The sequence below is a fragment of the Lathamus discolor genome, chromosome 5 (genome assembly GCF_037157495.1).
Source record: "Lathamus discolor isolate bLatDis1 chromosome 5, bLatDis1.hap1, whole genome shotgun sequence".
In the NCBI taxonomy this organism is placed as follows: domain Eukaryota; kingdom Metazoa; phylum Chordata; class Aves; order Psittaciformes; family Psittacidae; genus Lathamus; species Lathamus discolor.
This window is the reverse complement of record NC_088888.1, coordinates 73500581-73522103: the sequence shown is the minus strand read 5'-3', so window position 1 is coordinate 73522103 and position 21523 is coordinate 73500581. Positions and strand designations below refer to the sequence as shown.

Here is a 21523-nt window from a genome sequence, read left to right as displayed (position 1 = left end):
AATATATAAAATAATAGTTTTATACTGCAGCATCAAACTCTGACGCCTGAGTCATTACGTTAGGAAGTCTGTGATATAAATACCGGGATCTCCTGATAACACAGCCAACATTTTTGCTTTCGTTTTGCTTGGGTTTTTTTAGATTTTTTTTTTCTTTTTTTTCCCCACTACCTTTTTGTTCCAGAATCAGCTTGCAATGAGCTTTAATTGTGTTCAAGGCACCCCCAGAGAACGCAGAGAAACAAACACATTATATAGTGTAGTACTCACCTGACAAAGCATAACAAGCCTAAATGAAATGAGGTTTCCTGGCAATACAAGTATAGCAATGGCAAAGGAAAAGGAGGACTAGACACAGACTGGACAAAGTTTCAAGGACTCACACACCCATGAAAGTGGTGCAGTGCCCAGTTGGGGAGATGGGGTCTCGCCAAGCAATGCCCAACAGGACTGATGCTGTTTGATGAAAGCAAAGAGATTCTTACTTAAAATCATGGTGACCACTGGCCAAAGTCTTTAAAATCCATTAATGCTACAGTCAGTTGGGCTTGTTTTCTTTCCAATAGTATTCTTGTTGTCAGTTTGTTTTGACCCCATGAGACAAGAAGGGCTGGGTATCTGAACTGATGTCCAAGTCTGAAACTAATTCTCCCAATGTCTTCCTTTAACATTAGCCCAGTTAACTGCTTAAAGAGCCGCGTGGTTTAGAATAGCAAAACAACCTCAAAACAAAATAGAAACAAAAACCAACCACCACCACCACCACCAAAAAAACCCCACTGAAAAACCATGATACATGTAAATATAGGAAGCAATGACACAAAACCAGCCACTTCTAATGGGAAAGAATGAAATCAAACATCCAGAAAAGCTCATGGGGGAGGGAAAGAGGGAGAGACAAGAGAAAGGTTGAGGAAGAGACACTTATTTGAGCAGTGGTTTTAAATATCAGTTCCCAAGGTAGAGGAAATCAAGAGACCCAGCACCAGTACGAAGCCAGGTCAAACCTAAGAGCTGCAGCGCAATGGGTTGTGTGGGTGGGTTTTTTAAACCGTTGGAATGAGGTCAAGAGTACCAGTTGCACATGAGTTGTTAGTAGAGTAAATCTTCATGTCAGGAAGCAAGTTAAAACTCGGTTTTATACTCATAAAACATTCTATCTATTCATATATATAGGAGGTCACTTAAAAATAAAAAAGGCAACAGAAAAAACATCTTTAAAATACTGTGTCAGTTGACCCTTCCCTCCCACCCGCCCCCAGCCCGCACTGCCCCCCCCCCCCCCCCCAAGTAGCTATGACTCTATAATGTGATTCACATTTAGTTTTAAATTCTAGCTTTCACCATGGTCTCATAGAAACAAAACTTCTCTGCGAAGCACAGAACTGCTTTGCAACGTCAACGAATTCAAAGGAAAAATCAAATCCCTCCCGCACCACCAAGGAGCTTCTCAGTCAGTTACCTGCAAAAGATGGCTGGGAGGGGGTTCAGATATTTTTAGATTAAGCTCTTTTAAAAAGAAAGGACGACTCCTCCTCCTTTTTCAACTGTGTGAACTAGGAGTTTATGGCATTTGTATATTTTTGAACATTTAAAGGTAAGGATTTTGTACAGTAATGATTAATACTTAAACATAAATATTTTCCTACATTATATACTAGTTTTCCTTTGTACATGCGGGGAAAAAATGTATTTTCAACAAACATGGCACATGCTATATGCACTTCCTCCTCGGTAGCTTGGCTACAATAGTTTGGGTGAAGAGGATAAAAGCAAGACTTTGTGTCGAGTGGGCGACGGTCCATGAGCACAGTCTGAAGATGGAAGAAGTGGAGAGAGGGAGCTGATTCCTCCTCCAAGGTCAAGATGCTGATCTACTCAGTGCCGCAAAAAACCACCAGCGCACACCTCTAGTGTAAACGTTAGCACAGAAGACCACATTATCCTTTAGTGCTTCTGAGAAGCTGCTTCCCCACACTTGTTTTGTTTTTAATAGGTGTGAACAGCTGGTCATTTTTTTTCAGCGAGAACAAACAATATCAGCCAGTAAAGCACATGACAGTTGTTGTCGATAAAGCCACGCAACCTGGCACACGTAAGGCAAAGAATCACAAATTAAAAACTCAGTACACTTAGAATAATAAGAATAATTATTAAAAAAGCATTAGGAAGATGTTTCTCTGTCTACACTGTACACACAGATGTTATGCTTGGAAAGCTGCTGTCTCATACAGTCATAACATGAGTCAACATTGCTTAAGATACAAATCCAATACAGTTACAACTAAGCCAATTCACTGAGTAGTCTCCTTCAAGACAGCACTCTTTTAGCTGCGGTTTGTGCTGAGGGCAATGCTGCAGGACAAGAGGATCCTGGAACACAAGAGTTTGATGGGCAAGTGACCAAATCAGGTGTTGGCAGATGTATGTTTTGCTCTTGGAGGAGACAGTGCTAACTTGACTTCTGAAAGGAAACCAAAGTCAACGATTAAGGGTCTGGTCCTGCAACTATGCCTACTCAGGCAGGATTACTGACTTCACCAGACCCACCTCTGCAGCTTGGGTCTGGTGAGCATAACAGGTAACATCTGAGGACAGCTGAGGTGAGGCTCTGGGGACTAGCCGGAGCAGCAGTTGCTTCCATGAGTAAAGGATGTAGAGAGGGGCTGGAGAAAAAGCCCCCTCCAAATGTATTGATGTGATCGCTTTTTGCTTTACTTTGTGGAACGTATGATGAACTGATCCAGCTGTCAAATACTTTTTTCTCTAAAGAGTGAAATATACCTTCCCCTATAAGATTCCAAAAGCATCATTAACAGCACTTAAACTTGGTTTGTGAAACAGAAAGAAGTCTGAATATAAAAATAATTCAAGCAGATTCTCTTTACAAATTGTATAGTGAATTCAGTATTTGGCAAGACTGTTTTGACTACATAATGAGCTCCTGAGTGTTTGTCTATTAGCTAAAACTTTCCTATTTTCTTTAAGCCATAAAGCAAAGAAAACCATATACTCAAGTTATACTGAAGTCACGACTTCATTTATGAAAAGAGGTTTGACCAGAAACTCAGTGCAAGTGGCAAAGTTGACCATTACTGTACAGTATCTGCAAGAAAATAAAATAACTCCACATTGCTCAAGTGGCACAAAATGGCTGTGCCAAAAAACCTGTCTATAATAAAATCTCAAATAAGTTTCCAACATTAAAGTTTTATAAATAAGTACAAATCGAATGATATTGCTGAACTGTGAACCGAGGAAAAAATTATCATGTAACAAGTTACCAAACTAGTTCTAGCATTGAAGACAAAAAGGAATGTTGGAACTTGTTTATACAATAGAAACGAAAGCTTCCAGTTTGTAGGATGAGAAAAATTGAGGCATGCAGGGACTTTTGCATATGGATATATATATTTTATATATATTATATATAATATGTACAGTTTAGCTATAAAACTTTGATGTGTAAAGAAGCTGTCTTCAATGAAAAATTGAACATTCAGAGGAAATTCCTGAGTTAGGGTTTTGTGACATGGGCCACTGAGAAAAAAGCTGCGGTTGGGTCCTCAGAGGTGTTATGTCCATCCCTGTTAAGATTGAAATCAACATACAAAAACAGTGTTGCCACTGCTTCATTCCCTGCCTGAGCAAGGGATAGCACCATTGTGAAGAGAACTCCTGCTTGTAGAGAGGAGGGAATACTTAAAAACAGTATTGCTGCTAAGACCACTGTAGTGTGCACCAAATACGTTCTTCTAGACAACAAATGAACACTGCCACTGGCTGACTGAAGAACACCTGACCAGGTGTAACGTTAAGGTTACAAGTCACTAGGTGTAATCTTTCCTAGGTTGTTCATCTGTTGTACATTTATCAGTCATTTCCTGACAGAAGTCTACCGTGACCGTCTGGCTGCTCTGCTCTGCTGGAAGCTCTCTCTCGGGGTAAGTACCTGTGTCGGCTCCTTCCAACCCCCCGCTGGCAGAACAATTCTCCGAGATGTTGTTGGGCAGCCAGGGTGCTCCCAGTTGCACTGAGCCTTGCTCCGAGCAGCACTGCATGCTTTCCCCAATGCACTGGGAGGTCACCAGGCTCTGCTCCACGCCAGCCGGGGAGGGGCTGATGGTGGTCGCTGGCTGTAGATCCATGGGTCTGAGAACGGGGCAGTATCGATGGAGAGCTTGGATCTGTTCTGGGCTCTGCATATCTCTACACACTTCTTGGGACAGACACGAGAAGTTGTCTAACAATTCTCCCATGCTTGCTTTCAGTTGGTTCCTTTCTGAGAGCAATTTCTCCTTCTCACACACCTGAAAAAGAAAGAACGTATCTTAGGTTGAGGAAGGACCATCCACCAGCTGCACACTCTAGGCATGTATACAGCAGTACCCGGAAAGAACACCAACACGTCACAGTTGGTTTGACGGGTAAAGGAAAAGTCACAAACACATCAGGTATTTGACCACCATGAGGTCTGTGCGGACTACAGCTTCGGAAACATCTTCAGAGCTAAACATTTGACTTGGAAGAGGATACAGTTACAAGTTATTCCCAAGAGACTGATGGTTCTCTCTCCAGACTAAGGATGATTAGATGATAACAAAAAACACTCAGAAAGAAACATTTTGATGAAGAAAAGCCATTACACACCTAAACAGCAAGAAAACAGGGCTTAGCTCTTGAAGTTAGGATGTGTTGCCAGGTCAGTGGTGAGTGCTCTCCTCCCTGTACTCAGGGGGCAGACTGGGAGGGCTAGGCACAGAGCCAGACCCAGCCTGGAGTTACACCTCTAAAAACTGGTTTTGACTCAGTGCAGACTGATTGGGATGGTCCTGCTGCATGCATCGCTTGCTGTCCCAGGAAGATGGGTATATAGCTCAAAGGAGTAGATGAAATTTTGTAGAACACCAGAGCTATTTCCAGAGCTGAGCTGGCCCCCAAAGCAGCGCAGTTGTGTACCTCACCTAGTAACACTGCTAAACCCAAGCTGCCTCAGCATCTGAGGTGTGAAAACTCCACAACTCAGATCATCCAACTATGGGTGGCTGTTGACAGCTGATAGTATTGCCCTGGGTCTGAAGCCTGCACTAGAAGCACACAGCTGTGCGCATGAGAAAGAGAGCAGTGCACATGAAAAGAACCAACTGCTAAAATATTGATAAATCTATCAAGAAAGCAAAAAATTATAAAAAAATAAACAGATGCTCAAGTACATCTTGAGATAATGAATTATGGAAGAGAATATGCTGTGAGTTCGCAGGGAAAAAAAGAAATGTAAGTGGGTAGATGGGTAAGAGGGAAAGCAGGCAAAAAAAATACCTATCAAGCTCAGAGGATACGACCATTACGCTCACTGTCTGCCGTGAAACCATCTGTGTCAACAAGATGGGTGACTTACAGGAATTAAGTGCAGAGGGAGAAAGAGGCCTTTCATAAAAAAGACCCCACTGAGTGACAACCCCTTAAACCCCAGTACCACTACGCAATTCAGGAGACTGGAAATTACTGGTCACAAAGTGGACAGAAGATGACAAAAAAATTTCCAGTGATGATGTGTAAAGTCAAGTGGAGTTTTACTGCTGGCTCTCCTCAGCGGAAAAGCATAGGTCTTGAAGCAGACTACCTCCTTGGACAGCATGCGTACGGAGGGAGGGCAGGAGTGCTTGAGAGGCAACGTTAAAGTTGCACAAGTTTAATTTTGCAGCTCTATACTCTTGCACATCTTGTGATTGTCTTTTTTTATGAATGTCCACTTTCAGAATGAGCTCCCACAGAATCCCACAGAATAGTTTAGGTTGGAAAAGACCTTTAAGATCAAGTCCAACCATTAATCTAACGCTGTCAAGTCCACCAATAAACCATGTCCCTCAGTGCCACATCTACATATCTTTCAAATACCTACAGGGATAGTAACTCCACCACTTCTGTGGGCAGCCTGTCCCAATGCTTGACAACCCTTCTGGTGAAGGCATTTTTCCTAATACTTAATCTAAACTTCCCCTGGTGCAACTTGAGGCCATTTCCTCTTGTCCTATCACTTGTTACTTGGGAGAAGAGACCGACATGCTCCTCATGACAGCCTCCTTTCTGCTAGTTGTAGGGAGCAATAAGGTCTCCCCTCAGCCTTCTTTTCTCCAGGCTGATCAACCCCAGTTCCCTCAGCCATTCCCCATAAGACTTGAGCTCCAGGCCCTTCACCAGTTTCATTGCTCATCTTTGGACCTGCTCCAGCACAGGAGCATATCTGTCTTGTAGTGCGAGGCCCAGAGCTGAACACAGTGTTCGAGGTGCAGCCTCACCAGTGCTGAGCACAGGGGTACAATCCCTTCCCTGGTCCTGTTTCTGATACAGGCCCAGATGTTGTTGGCCTTCTTGGCTGCCTGGGCACAAGCTGGCTGATGTTCAGTGGCTGTCAATCAGCACACCCAGGTCCTTTCCCGCCTGGCAGCTTTCCAGCTACTCTTCCCCAGGCCTGTAGTGTGCACAGGGGTGTTGTAGCCCAAGTGCAGGACCTGACACTTTGCCTTGTTGAACCTCACACAATTGGCCTTGGCCCATCGATCCAACCTGTTCAGATCCCTCTGTAGAGCCTTCCTACCCTCCAGCAGATCAACACTCTTACCCAGCTTGGTGTCCTTTGCAACCTTGCTGAGGGTGCACTCACCCAGATCACTTACAAAGATACTAAGCAGAACTGGCTGCAGTACCGAGCCCTGGGGAATACCACTGGTGGCTGGCCACCAACTGGAGTTAACTCCATCCACCACCCCTCTTTGGGCCTGGCCACCCTGCCAGATTTTTTACCAAGTGAAGAGTACACCCATCCAAGCCATGAGCAGCCAGCTTCTCCAGGAGAATGGTGTGGGAAACGGTGTCAAAAGCTTTACTAAAGTCTTGGTAGGCAACATTCACAGCATTTCCCTCTTCCACTACCCAGATCACCTTGTCATAGAAGATGATCAGGTTGGTCAAGCAGGACCTGACTTTCATGAACCCATGCTGACTGGGCTGAATCACCTGGTTATCATGTATGTGCCATGTGATGGCACTCAAGGTGATTTGCTCATAACCTTCCCTGGCACCGAGGCCAGACTGACAGACCTGTAGCTCCCTGGATCCTCCTTCTGGCCCTTCTTGTAGATGGGCATCATATTTGCTAACCTCTGGTCTGCTCGGACCTCCTAAACAGGTCAAAGTATGCCCTCTGGAAGTCCAAGGTAGCAGTTCTGCTGATCCCTCTCCTTACTTCTCCTAGAATCAAAAACTCTTCATCATTTTGTGATTGCTGTGCCCAAGACAGCCTCCAAGCATCACACCACAGAGTCCCTCTCTGTTCACAAACAGGTCCAGCAGGTACCTTCCCCAGTTGCCTCACTCACTACATATTGCTACATACTCAAGTCTAGCTTGCTAAATTTAATTTCTTTTGAAGAATTCTGGACCTCAAAGGGGTTTTGATTCCTGAAATTCAGTAGGGATCAGGACCACAAGGTCACTCATACACTTTTCATTCATTTCCCTGAGATGTGTGTGTGTGAGGGGGAGAGAAGGGCACTTAAAAGTATTATTCTTGCCTATACACAGGGTTGAATATGCTAGACAATAACAGGAATGTCAGAAGATTGCATAAAGCCAAAGAACCCAAATTAATTCCGGAATCAGTTGCCCAGGGGGGTTGTGAGTGCTCCATCCCTGGCAGTGTTCAAGGCCAGGTTGGATGAAACCTTGTGTGGGATGGTTTAGTGTGAGGTGTCCCTGTCCATGGCAGGGCGGTTGGAACTTGATGATCTTGAGGTCCTTTCCAACCCTAACTATTCTATGATTCTAAGTAAAGGCTACAGGTGAAACCCCACCTTGCTGCTAGCCCAGCCTTTAAGAGTGGTGCTCTGCTGTGAAGAACAAGAGACATCCCCATCACCAGATCAGCCAGTACTGGATCTGCTTCTGACAGCCTGGATGAGGAGTCGCCCTTCCACTCTGCAGAATCTCTGACTCAGCCCACATGCACTGTGGATTATGCTCGCTGCAGGAGCATAATCCACAGTGCTGGATTAACAATTGCTCACTATTTTGTTTACCTTTGATGTTTTGTTTGTTTTGCATCAGGGGAGCACTACTCTGAACAATGCTTTGATATTAACCTCTGCTTTTTTTTCCCCCAGGACTTCAGCAGCATGGTATCTAAAGGCTTCACAATCCTTGATGATTTAAACCTCCCAACCAGTTTATGGGGCCGGTGTCACATCCGTGCTACAGAGGTGACACAGATAGGCAGAGGCAGTGAGTAACCCAAAGTCGTGGTGCTTTCTGCCATTTGTGAGGTGATTGCAACTCATCTGTGAGGTGACTGTAAGCTTCTTCCAACAGATGCATCCTTCATACAACATTTGCTATAGCTTGTGTGGAGAATGAAGCACGACAAAGCCTACACTAAAGGCCACTATTATGACAACAAGAAGTACCTAGCTCCCAAGACCCACCATGTTCAACCTACAACAGAGCATGTTTTAAATGTGCACAGAGACATTTAAGTCAAAGACTCCAAATAACCTTTAATTTTAACAGAAGATGGGTATACAGAGATCTCAGTAAGGAAATCAACTTTAACTCGTTTTATCTATGTGAATGAATTATCACGCAAATCCTTGGGAGGCGGGGTCTAATGCTAGACTCCTAAATCTATGCTCCGTAATGCAATTAAACTGTACAGTCCTGCATGCTGCACACCCACACTTGTCACAGCAGCTGAACTGGGGCTATTACATTTTTTTTGATGTTTCAGAAAGCTTTTAGGACTTGCAAACAGATGAGGAGGTTCTAACCCACGTTGAAGCTCCAGTGCTGCATCTCTCCTGCTGAGCGACACCCATGTAGACATTTCTCCCCCCATGACCTGTGTTTCGAGCCCTTTTTTTTTGGTTGTGTACCATCTTGCTTTCTCAATGGGCAAGGGATGACACGGGAAGAGGAGCAGGGGCCTCAGACCACAGGGGCATGGTCACAAAGGAAGGGAGTTCTATCAGATGAGGTTCCTATAGCTAAGATGCCTACATCTGACATGGCTCTCCAGGTGATCTTATTTAGCAATGGAGAGGAACAGGCAGTTCTGGGCTGTATGCCACCTCCCCTGCAGCACCGGATGAGATAAATAAAACTTGCCATTTCTCTTCACTGGCTATAGGGAACTAGGACAAGTAGCTCCACTGCAAGTGTCTATATTGCAGACATCTCTGTGTAGCCACCCAAACCACACCTGAGGTGTTCATTACTGAGAGAGGAATTTCCTGGGCAAACACTTAGCCTTGCTCCAGTCAACTCACGCCTTCAGATTGTGGTAGCACTGTCCACTGACACCTTGGCACACAGGAGACCTGTCTCCCTGCGTGCTCTGGCCAGCGAGCAGAGCATGCTTTGCTCCCCTCTCCACAGCAGACTACTGCGAGAGACAAACGTCAATGAGTGTTGGGGCAAAGCAGCAGCTGCCACCTGAACCAGGTACTCAGGACATGAAGGCCAGTGCAACGTGGAGTGGGAACAGGCCTTTGTGTTAGATGGTCCTTGAATGTGTGTGTGTGTGTTTCAGTCCATGCCACACCAGGAGCATTAGAGGGGAAAAGACAGCAGGAGCAAGGAAGAACATACCCTTGCCATCCCACTCACATACACCAACGGATGCCCACTTGTCTGGATATTCACTCTCCTGGCTTTTCAGTTCCCTTTCCATTTGTGCCTTTGCTCAGTAAATGAAAAGAACTGAAGAAAAGACATAGCAACCTGAAATATCCTGAAAACACTGACCTGCCTTCTAGCACACAAAAGAGAAAGAAAAACTCTATGCAGAGATGAATCTGGTCCCGCCACACTACTGTCTGGACCAGACAATTTCTGAAGTTCTCTTCATACCTATCTCTTTTGAGCACTCCACAGATCCATGATGAACAGATTGTTATGGTATTTAGGCATGGAAATGGGGCCTGGATGAGGAAATGGCATTGTGGAGGCACTGTAAGTACTGGGAGTAAGTTAAACTGCAAGAAGGGAGCTGTGATACAGGTTTCCCTCCTCTTCCAACTCATTTGACAATTTATTCTTGAGGTATCAGAATAAAGAGACATCTAGGCCTCATTCCACTGTGTTTCCCATAAACATTACATACACACATACCAATACATTTTTGTATATTAATTTTTTATAGTGAGTGGCTCCACTTACTCATTTACAAACTGACTGAACCCACTAAACGCTGGACAGGAATTACTGTGAGTACCATGGAAGCTGCAGCATGAGGGTGAGTGGAGACAGCAAGAGCACACAACTCACCAACTTGCGGATTTCACATTCTAGGTTCTGAATACAGTCCAGTTTCCTCTTGCGGCAGCGCTGAGCTGCAATTCGGTTCTTGCTGCGCCGGCGGACATCGTGGATGAACTCGAGCTGCTCTGAGGTTAGCTTGTGCATCTTTATCATCATCTGGAAATCATTCCTTGGAAGATCTGTGATTTGATCAACAGGAAAAGGAAGTTTCACCTAAAAAAAACAAATAGAAAACAAGAGGGAAGTTATATTTTGATTGCTGAATGTAGGCAGAACAACAGTGAACGGAAGGATAAGTACCTATGCTGCCGAGCCCTAAACAAACAACACACAAAGTTTTACATTGAGCAGGTTTTTAACACTCCCTTGTGGCACACTGAGGAGGTCCAGCTGGTAAGGATCAGATATAACTGTATTGAAACCAGAAATACAGATGAGTCTCAGGTAAAAATGTCATCACTCTAAAAAGCTCTAACGGATCTCCTTGCATTAAAAGAAGGTTCTGTCCACTAAGAGATGCAGCCTTTTGAAAATGGCGAGGTACCTCACTGCTATTAATTTCAAACTAATTTCAGTGAACAAGCTATTACCACAGCCGAAAACCTGTCTCTGCATGGCCTGCAGGACTGCAATTTTGAGTAGGTGTGAGGTTAAAATTGCAACCTGACACCTCAAATGGATGAAAAATACCATATTGCAATTAGGAAAGGTCATCTAATCAACATTTCAACTGAGCAGTACACCATATAAGAAGAAAGAGTCAGAGGAGTGTGATGTAATTTATCCATATGCATTTTGAGATAAACCAATGTTTCCCGGCATTCTAGTATTTTTGTAGATTGATGAGCACCTAACTCTCATTTCTTGAAAAAACCCCAAAACAGTCAAAAACTTCAGTTACTTGCAGTAAACCATTCTTCTCTGAGCAATGAACTGCCATCCAGTTTTAACCTAGGCCATGCAACAGCAGCTCTAGGTTCTGGCCTCAGCAATTCCAACCATCTCTCCAACTCTTACTAATGATGCATTAAAACAAAGCAAAACACAAAACTCCTGACAGCTTGGAGCAATGAACACACACTGCCTCAAAACCTGGAGAACGGTGAATGCACTCAAAGACTTCTGTTAGCTTTCTTCCCAGACCTACCAGCTTGCTCCAATCAAAGTGAGCACCTCTCCCTACAAACCCTGCTTCACATCCAAAAAACGTTCCTCGGCGGACTGCTGTGTTTGGTGGTCAAATAAGAATCAATTGACAAGGCTGAAGGAGATCACAACTGAGTATGACCCCTTCTTTTTCTGAGTCATACCCACACTGCCCAAAAGATGGCAGTAAATATTTACATTTCTCTCCAGATTTAGTACAATCTGATCTCTCAAACAAGAAGACTATTCCACATGCAGGCTACCTGAGAAGATACAACTTCAGTTGCTCCAGCCAAGCAAAAAATATGGGTTGAAAAGGTTTATTTTTCTATTTAAAACACAGTGATTGTCTTTAAATAATGCACTTTAACTATCTGGAGACAAAATAACAGCATATATTAGAAATAAGTTATTTTCATTGGAGAGCTGAGTTTGTTTATGCAGAACAGTTTGCTGAGGACACACGTACACAACACACAGCAGTGGCCTCTGGCACCAAGAGTCATAGACCCTCGCTGGGCACCTGGACCTGCTGATATCCAGCTCCTTGCCTTACTCATGACCTTGTGTTTTCTTGCACTCTTTTGTCACTGCTCCATGCATCTCAAAGCCTGGGCCATGTGAAATTCAGTGCATCCTTTCAGACGGTTTCATGCCGTTAACCTTGTCCTTCTGCCCCATATATCCAGGCACCACGCTGTAACACACTACCTGACATGCCAATTGAAACTAGCAAGAAACACCAAACTGCCCCAGTGCCCCCAGATTCCTGCTTGTACACACAAAGGCTGACCTTAGGCATGGTGATGTGGACTACTTTGTTTACAGACTGCTACCTAATGACATGAAACCTGTTTGCTTTCCCCTCCCTAGCCTTTGGACGATCCACATAAACTTGGTGTCACCTGCTTTTCTCTCAAGCTTCAACCAGGGTCTGAAAATGAAAGCAGCTTGTGCTCTCCTCTGAAAGACACCACAGTTTCACTGCAAAAACAGTCCTTGCATTTTCCCGGTTTTTCCTTATTTTCTTAAGTCAAAAGCAGAAAGTGATGTTAACTTTATTTCTTCCTCCCTCTCCTTCCAAAAACATATTTACTTGCAAGGAGATGTGCTTGCAGCTGGAATAGGAATGAAAGGGAAGCAACTTCTATCTGTCAGGTAGAACTTGTTAAAGGAAATGGGAAAATAAATAGAAACAATTTCTAAAAAAAAAGAAAAAAAAAAAAAGGATTGGAAATAAACCCATCTACACAGCAGGCCAGAGACTGCTATCAGTAAGCCCAGTATAATCCCACTCCTGTCATAGGCAGCACTGCACAGGATTAAAATCGTGAAAGGGAGAGTGGAAGCGAGTCAGACTCATTTCCTTCACCATTCACAGCATTTTTATTGCCTGTCTCCCTCTCCAAAATCTGCTGTCAACTGAAAAAAATCCCCAACCACCAAGCCTTTGGCATAGACACAGTGAACAACTGCACCAGAATACTGCTGCCATGAGAGGCTAAGGGTGTTTTATGTTGGCACAGGGCAAGACTCAGCTGGAGTTTATCCTAACAGAGTGGTAAGTCAGTTTGTAAGAGCCAACCGCTGTGGCATGGGTGGGATTCATCTGACCCACTCAGAACTGTCTGAAATAATGGTTTCACTAGCTGGCATCGAGGACAGAGAAGCCTTCAGATGGCAATGCATCCTGCACTGCTTCTCCCTCCTCCTGGCTGCAGAAGGAGCAGGCATGAGGCTTAGAGAAGATGCTGCATCTTACGGTATCTAAAGCAGGTGAGAGGAATCTTACCTGTAGTGTCTGAAAAAGGACAGTCAAACTTTTCTAAGACGTGTAAGAAACCCCCAGCAAGTATGTTTTCTTGTAAAATTTTCCTTTTAATAACTATGAATTTTATACAGGAAATGACTGTCTACTCTTTGATTCGGACTATTTCAAACTACAAATATAAACTGGATCCCTTCTCCTTCCAGGAGTTACTCCAGCCAGAGCTAACCTCACAGAGCTCTCAAATCTTCCCTATCAGCACAACTACTCTTTCCCTGCAGCAGCTGTTTCCACCACACAACAAATAAACTGGCACTTTCTGCCACTGCTTGCGGCCTCTACTGCCCCTGGCTCTGGCTAATGCACTCCTGAGAGGACAGCCAACCCACACTGGTGGCAAACGAAAACCTGGTGATGATTTCATGGCATTTTCTCTCCCCTGTATTAGCTTAGGGTGTCAGTGTAAATGTCGTTGCTTTGAGTGGCCAAGTAACAGCAGCAATCTAGACAGATGGGGACAGCCATTGACTCAGCACATGAAAGGCCCATATACAACCAATTAACTACTTCAAGCTTCTCAGTTTGGATCATACGCCAGTTACTGCCGTGCCACTCAAGTACTGTATTAGTTACTGCTGCTACTGCTCTCCCCCTCTCCTTTTCTATGGAACAAAGGGAAGGACCAAGACTCCATATTCTCTCACATTAAAATACAAATGTCAAGTGTTGAGAACTTCCTTATTTTATGAATAACATTAGCTTTTCGTTCTTTATTTGTATCTAAATTTCAACATCTTCCTTGAGCTGGCAAGTGCTAGTAAAGATAATGAACTTCCCAAGTTTGGTTTAACATCACAGCCACTAAAAGAATATGCGTGTTAGGCATAAGAAAAAGTTACTATGTACTGGGCATAGGAGGGTGGCACTCAAATCTGCTTTTGGAGAAAAAAAATCAAGAACTGGAGAGTCCTCCAAGAGCTCCAGCAAGGTCTTAACTTAAAGCTCAGGGCTTAACAGAATTGACTGTAGGCTGCAATAAACTAATACAGTGTTTAAAAGGACCTGAAATTTCCTTCCTGAAATGTCAAGCTTGTAATGGAAAACTCTCAGTGTTGTAATCCAGTAATTCTCTGCTACCAGCATGGAGACAACTCCTATTGAAGAGGGGAAAGAAAACAAAACTGCCATGAAGTTAAATTTGCAAGAACGATGTTTGACAAGACTCCGTTTAACCAGATGTGGCCAAGCACAAATTTCCCAGTGCTCTGCTGATGCCACTGAGGATCCCGGTCAGGGGAATACCCACCAGAGAAGAATGTGGAGAGCAACTTTCTCATTTTCAGATTCGTAAACCCAGTAAGGTCAGGAAAGCTGGGGTGACTGATCACCAAGTTCTGGGGAGGAACTACATACAAAAGCAAGTTAACACTTCAACATGTATTTTACATGGTCTAGTGTGAGGTGTCCCTGCCCATGGCAGGGGGGTTGGAACTAGATGATCCCCAGGTCCTTTCCAACCCTAACTATTTTATGATTCTATGCCCTTTCTACATAATAATCTTCACTAAGCAGAAATACTAAGCAGCAAAGAAGACTCAGCTTAGGTAACTCAGGACAGCTCCAGTAGATTTCTGGTACAGCAGCTTTGGTTTACCCCCTTTACCGGGCCTCTGACTTATGGTACTTTGTTCAGCATCATCAGATGAACAGAGAAAAGGTGGCTGCCTGTCACTTAGCATGGAGGGATCTGGGCTCTCACTGAAGCTTATTTCCCTACAATATCCTCAATGGTCCAATTGCACTAGCTTTGCCTTTATGAAAATTTCCTTTGAAAAGTGAGTCACTAACCCAGGCGGGAAACTCTTTTGAAATACAAATGAAAGACACATTGAATGCAATTCTCTAGATAATAATAGTTCTTGGAAAACTCCACCTCTCACCTCCTCCTATCCTTGTTTATTCTTTCCCTAAGAAAACTCACTCATCAAATTAGACTGAGCTGAGATGATTTCTTTTTATCTGGTTTTGTAGTACACTATTTTTTACAAGTTTTCTAGTAGAAAAAACCATAGATATTTGCTGAAGAAAAGAAGTATAAAGAAAGGTAGGTAGTGCTGAAGTTTCTGTTCCTAAGTAGGTTAACAGATTGACAGACTACTTCCTTCTCAGCAATTCATTATTTCAGGGCTTATTGTCTTGTTGTTGCTATTTTAAGCAGGATTGTCAGAACTTGCCTGCAAGCACTGAGCATAAGTCTTCTCTTTAGTATTATATCCCAATAATTGATTTTTAACAACCTGTGGAGGCCTGAGGGAGCTGGGTGAAAAGAGCAACACAAACTGTTAAATATTTCTGTAAAGTCCCAGCAGCTCAAGTAACAGCCCCATTCCTGCAACTCTGTAAGAGGGGGATACCCCTCACTGCACTTGCTGCTTCTACCACAAAGCCTTAAGAAAGGGAAATCTCAGAAGCTTTTGGGTATTCCTTAACAGGAAGGAAAATGAAAGGCAAAGACATCCCACAAAGGATTTACCAGTGGTGTCATGGGGACTGTCACCTCCTCTGACCCCAGTGGGACAGGGAGGCTGGTCATAGAGCAGGGTCATCTTTACCCACATGGCACTCACGTCAAGCCCTAGCACCCCACTTCTGGCATCAAACAACTTGAGCATATGCTCCTGACCAGCATCCACCTGCAGGAAAGCAGAGGGTCCAAAAAAAAGCAGAGGGAAGAAACCTTTCACCTACTTCACACACAATCGATACACTGGCAAATGATGTTTTGTGACATTAATTCTGGGACCAACAGCACTCTGGGAGCCAAGTCAAGACCAACAAGGTCCGAATTCCTGGGGAACTGAGCAGCCCCATGAGATAACTGAGGGTCAGAGTCCATCAGGCTTATTTCTATCACCCAACTGAAAGCCCACCCACAGCAGAAGAGCCTGTGTGACCACCTCTGGAGGGGTGAGCACCTGTGTGCTGCCCCAAGCTATCTTATCAGTGCTTTTTTTAAGAAGCCCAGCAAACACTGTCTGATCTGATAAGGCAGGGGGCAAGGGCCCCATCTGGGAAGTCATTAGGAAAGCACGGGCAAAATGACAGTTTCTGGAATGGAGAAAGATTCCCCTGCAGCTTGCAGGCAGGTGAAGGACAGAAAGCAGATCCTTTCAGACTGCTGTGAGCCTCTCCTGCTGTTTTAATGGCAGCCAAACTGCTAAAAGTAGGTAAAGCAACTTACACCAAACCTTCCTGCTGCTATTTTCTACTGCTGGGTTCAACATATCCTTCACTGCAGCTTCCACAGCAGAGGATCTTGCAGGATTGTAGGGTACACCCCCAAGTTGCTGTACAAATACAGCATTGTTTAACAAGGCTGTACGGTCCTTCCTCGTAGTGGTAACACCCTTTACAAATTAATTTTTCTGACAAAATCTCCACTGAAGCACCAGGGTGATCTGTTTACCCTTGGCTTGTTCAGGGTTGTGCAGTCCAACTTTGTTGAGCATGAATTTCCTCACCACATCTTTAATGCCTGGCAGTCCTGTTTAAAATGCCATGGGGAAAAGAAAAGGGGAAAGAAAAAAAGAAAAAAGGAAAATAAAGCACTTTATCAGCAGTCCCAGGGAGAAACCTTGCTCAGCACAGTGCAGAAAACCTTCCCAGGAGGAAACCAGCAGCAAAAGTAGGAGTGCAGCAAATACTTCCTTAGTTCTGCCCCAGAGCCACACACATCTGCCTGCCAGTTGCACACCCAGATGGCCTCCCACCCATTTGCTCCTCATGTCCCTCCTGTCATCCAAGGTCTCCTGCACACATTCACATACTTTTTTTGGGAAGCCATCACCAGTCCCCTATAACCTCCTCATTTGACTCTTATGGGTTTGTTTCTGCTGCAGCATCTCCACACAATTAGCCAATTATGACAGCTAATTAATCACCATACCCCAAAAGGCTAACCTCCCACCCTCTTTGCTGCCTCATGCTGTGCATTAGCCCTTGCTGAGCAAGCAGCACATGTGGCTGGAGATTCGATGCTCCCCCCAGTCCTACTCCCTGCTCCCTTCCACCTCTCGTAAAGGCAGGACGTCACCAAAAACCTTGGTATGGTCAGAGAGGTTCTGCCTTAGGGCTTCCAAGTGAGGTCCTAAACACAGTATCACAGGCAGCCTCCCAAGGAGATTCCTCTCCCCTCTGCACTGTCCCCAGTTCAGGATATGGGGCCAAACAAGAACTGTCCTCTCAAGACCACCAGTACAGTATGACAGGGTTTAACACACCTGAGGCTCCTCAGACCTTCCTTACAGTTAAGCAAGCAACTTCTGCCAAGAAGGGTTGAACCAGATGATCCTTGAGGTCCCTTCCAACCTGGTATTCTGTGATTCTGAAGGAACCACCCACTTCTATCTGGAATGTAGCTGGAATAAGGATTAAGGGACAAAATAAACTTCACTCTTCTCATCCCTAGCCACTGCTAAGGCTGGTTCTAAACCGGGTGCTCACTGCACATGAACCTCCCAAACATGCACCCACTGTTCCCCATGATGAAGCACAAACTCTCAGTGGAGAATTTCAGCATTACCAGAGGAGCCAGATAAGTGATTTCACCCAGACGCTCTCAGGTCATGCAGTTTCCTAATGAAACTCTATGAAAACATCCAGTCTGTTTTTCAGTTTCTGGGCTCCACAACACATCTCCACGATTTAAGTCTTTCCTCAAACTAGGGACTTCATACAGACAGTTTATTCAATCACTGCAGCATCTCCAGCTGGGCCATCTCTAGTTTTAGAGCAGGCCTTCTTTTCCCTCTCTCTCACAGGAGATCTGCATGGAAATTCACAGCTTGCTCTTCAGCCCCAGACCATTCCCCTGCTGCTCTCTAGCAGTCCTGGAAATTAAAGGATAATTTCTCTTTGAAACCCTTTATGCAATGGCTGCTAGAGTTCACCACCAAACAAAGTGGGGCCACGGGCATGAAACACTATCTCAGCTGTCACTTAACAGAGGCAGAACCCATCACCTGCACATGCGAGACACACACACACACAAAGGGAAGACTACTTGAATACCGTTCCCACAGCTGAGAGTGGGCAGCTCTGCAACTGTTCAAGTAACCTCACACCTCTACCTCCTCCCACTCTGTCTGACTCCTCTACTTGGGCTGTTAGCAGCATGCAGCAGGGGCTCTTTGGAGCAGGCTGCCCAGCCCTTGGTGTCAGTGAAGGAAGGCATGGTGTGAGGTTGCTAAAACACACCAGCAGCAATAACAAGTGGAGCTGGAATTACCTCCGCAAATGAAGGATGAGGAACAGTGCTTTGTGCCCTGGGAGTGGGTGAGGGAGGGAGGAGGACAGGACACTGCTAGCACGCTTCTAAGCACATCGATGCGCTTTCATCATTCAGCAGTTTGCTAATGTCCCATACCCAAATTCTGATAATTGCCAAACACCTCTGTGGTCAAGCAGACCTATTTACGTGAAGCCAACCTTGCACACTCAGCTGACGAGAGAATAAACAGAAGCTACTCTTTGCCTCTATAAACAAACAAAGTGCTGGGGAAATGCCGAGTCATTTGAAAGGATCAAGGGGCAATTAATTGGGTCACAACGATTGCAATATATGTACTTATCTTAAATCCCTACCTCATGCCCTCTGTCTTGCACAGGACATGATTCACTGTCTGCTTCTGAGAATGACCCAGACTCATCGCTGGAGTTTGTTCCATAGGATGGCTCACATTTAATCTGGGCTCGGACTGGGTTGTACAATCCGTCCCCCACCACACCGGGCTCCTGGTGCTCGGGTGCCAGGAATCGGGGGCCTTGGGAGCAAGGGGAAGAGGAGAGCTCGCAAAGGCGCAGGCTGCAGGGGGAGCCGCCGCTGCCGTCCTCTGCATATGAGTAGGAAGAGCATGAGCTGGATGTCCTGGTTCTGGTTTCCAAAGGAGGAGAGCGAGGGCAAACTTTAATTGGCACCGGACAGCTGGTGTTCGGCCGCATCCTTCCCGGCAAGTGATCAGCTGTCAGTCCGCTGTGCGAATAGGTCTGAGAGCTGGGGAGAGACTGGCTACTGCCAGCCCACAGACCCTTCGGCACAGTCTCAGTGAGGTCTTTGTCCAAGCTGCTCACACCGGAATATGAATGCACCGAAGTGTTTACTTGGTCACAAGCGTTTGAAGAGAATATAACACTCCTCCTGTCCAGTTCGCCTTCTTGCTTACAGAGAGTTTCAAAGCCGGGCCCCCTGAGTGGCGATCCCACTGTGAAGTTGGAAGCATCCTTCTGCATGGCATGGGACTGTCCATAGTTCCCTGTGAAAGGGATGTAATCAGTTTTGTGGTCACCCTGAGATGTCCCTTTTTCAAAAGGGCATGCTGGACTCCTGCCAAAGTGCTGTTGGGAAGTGCTGGGGAAGCCAACCAAATCTATGCTTTTTGTTCTGTTGAAGAAAGACCGCAAGCAAGAAGAGGAGGACCCACTTTTTGGCCTGTCAACACAAGTGGGGCTTGGCTGTTTCCTGTCCATTTCAACATCCCCTTCTTTATCCCTGATGTCAGGTTCATCTCCAGACAGGCAAAGTGTGATGCTTTCTTCATCATTCTCTTCATTCTGAGGCTCGCTTTTTATCTGCCCCATAGCAAGTCCCGATTTGAGGCCATTTCCAGAGCTCTCTTCACTGAATGTGCTTGCAAAACCTGAGGTACTGATGTGTGATGTGTTGTAGACATTCTTGGTACAAGCAAGCTGGTATTTCTTGTATCTGGGGTACCGTGTTACTGCATCTTTGTCCAAATTGTCCTTGCTGTCCCTCAGCATGTCAGAGTCAGGTAGCATCCCTTCGCTTTTGTCTGCTCCAGCAACAGTGGTTTCAAAATTGAAGGGCTCTTGGTGCATCCTCTCTCTGGGGCAAGATATTTTTGATGTCTCCGATTCCATCGTCTCCTCCTCGTCTCCATCCGAGTTCTCCTCATCGTGCATGCGCTGACAGGTGGTATCTTTTTTGCACAGGAACAGGCCATCTTCGTTGTTCAGCAGTTGCGTCTGAAGGAAGCTGAAGCAGGAGTCCTCCAGGTTGTGCATGCGCAGGAATTCAGCGCAGTGGATGACCTCCTGGATGTTTTCTCTGCTGAGTAACAGCTTAGCAGTGTAGGCAAACTGTAACAATGGACCAAATCCCCTGACAGTGACCTGCAAAAAAACAGACAGGGAGATTGACAGCATTACTATCAGCTCTTGCTATCATCCCAAGCCCTTCATCACACAGTTACTCTATCACGCCAGCAGTGATGCTACATCCAGTAACCAGCACTGCTCTCTCTATATTGCTCCTGTACACCATTACAGGTTGAGCTGAACACTATTTTTCCTAAATACCTTGAGGACCTAGAAGTAAGCCTCTTCTCTAATGAAAGGCTGCAAAATATCAGATTGGTGTGGACACTGATAATTCTTGGATGGATCTTATTTTAACTGTGATACAGCGCACTTCCACGAAAATAACAATTCAATTTTGATTCCTTTTTTTTTTTTTTTGATTCTTTTTGATGAAAAAAATAATAGGTTAAGTACTGGCTGCACAGTTCTTTTTCCCATCCCATGGAGATTATTCTCATACAGTTCCTGATTTTAGTGAGTCTAAGTTACAGCTAACATGAAAGAAATCCATACACATAGTTCAAGTGATGCAAATTACTCTGAGTCTCAGCCCAGTACTTAATTTTTCACCAGTTTCTTTGTAGGAAAGAGTAACAAGTATTTCCAGGACAGTGATATCCAACCAACTGTTCCAGGTCTGAATTATGCACCACTACTCGCCCTTTTTTCTCATCATGCCATCTATATTTCACATTCACATACGATATAATAAAAAATACACACTTCCTCCCCCCATTTTTTTTCAGCGATCTCTTCACACATAACTATCAAATAACTTGCCAAGCCACATGGTAAACTATAGATATAGTCTATTTTTTGACAAAAAAATGCACTGGCATTAACTTCTGTTGTATTTTTTCCCTCAATGGGCAGGCAGGAAGCAAAGGCACTGGAAAAACTATTCTTCATGAAGCAGACAGAGGCTGCTTCAAAACCTGGGCTCACCATCAAGGATAAAGGTTTTTCCACAAGAAGGAGATTCAGTGGTTTGGCCACTAAGTTGAGAGACCATAACTCAACTTCCCATTGCACTAACCACCTTCTACGTGCCCCTGACAAGTCATTTCAGTCTTGATTCACGAAGATGCTTTCTTGCCTTGCTTGCAAGTGGTGTTCATGAATCTAAGTTCCCTCTGCTTT

General features: G+C 44.8%; 1 protein-coding gene across 7 annotated transcripts in view; it reads right to left on the bottom strand.

Annotated features, from left to right (window-relative positions):
* Window positions 1-1302: 1302 nt before the first annotated feature.
* The window catches only part of BACH2 (BTB domain and CNC homolog 2), a 188567-nt gene continuing 168346 nt past the window's right edge, over window positions 1303-21523 (bottom strand). For all 7 annotated transcript variants that reach the window (XM_065681224.1, XM_065681225.1, XM_065681226.1 and 4 more), the window contains 3 exons: window positions 18872-20416; window positions 10321-10527; window positions 1303-4310 (listed from right to left, as the gene is read on the bottom strand). In XM_065681224.1, coding sequence (XP_065537296.1) covers window positions 3831-4310; window positions 10321-10527; window positions 18872-20416 — 2232 coding nt within the window. In that variant the 3' untranslated portion in view covers window positions 1303-3830. The remainder of the gene's footprint in view (window positions 4311-10320; window positions 10528-18871; window positions 20417-21523) is intronic.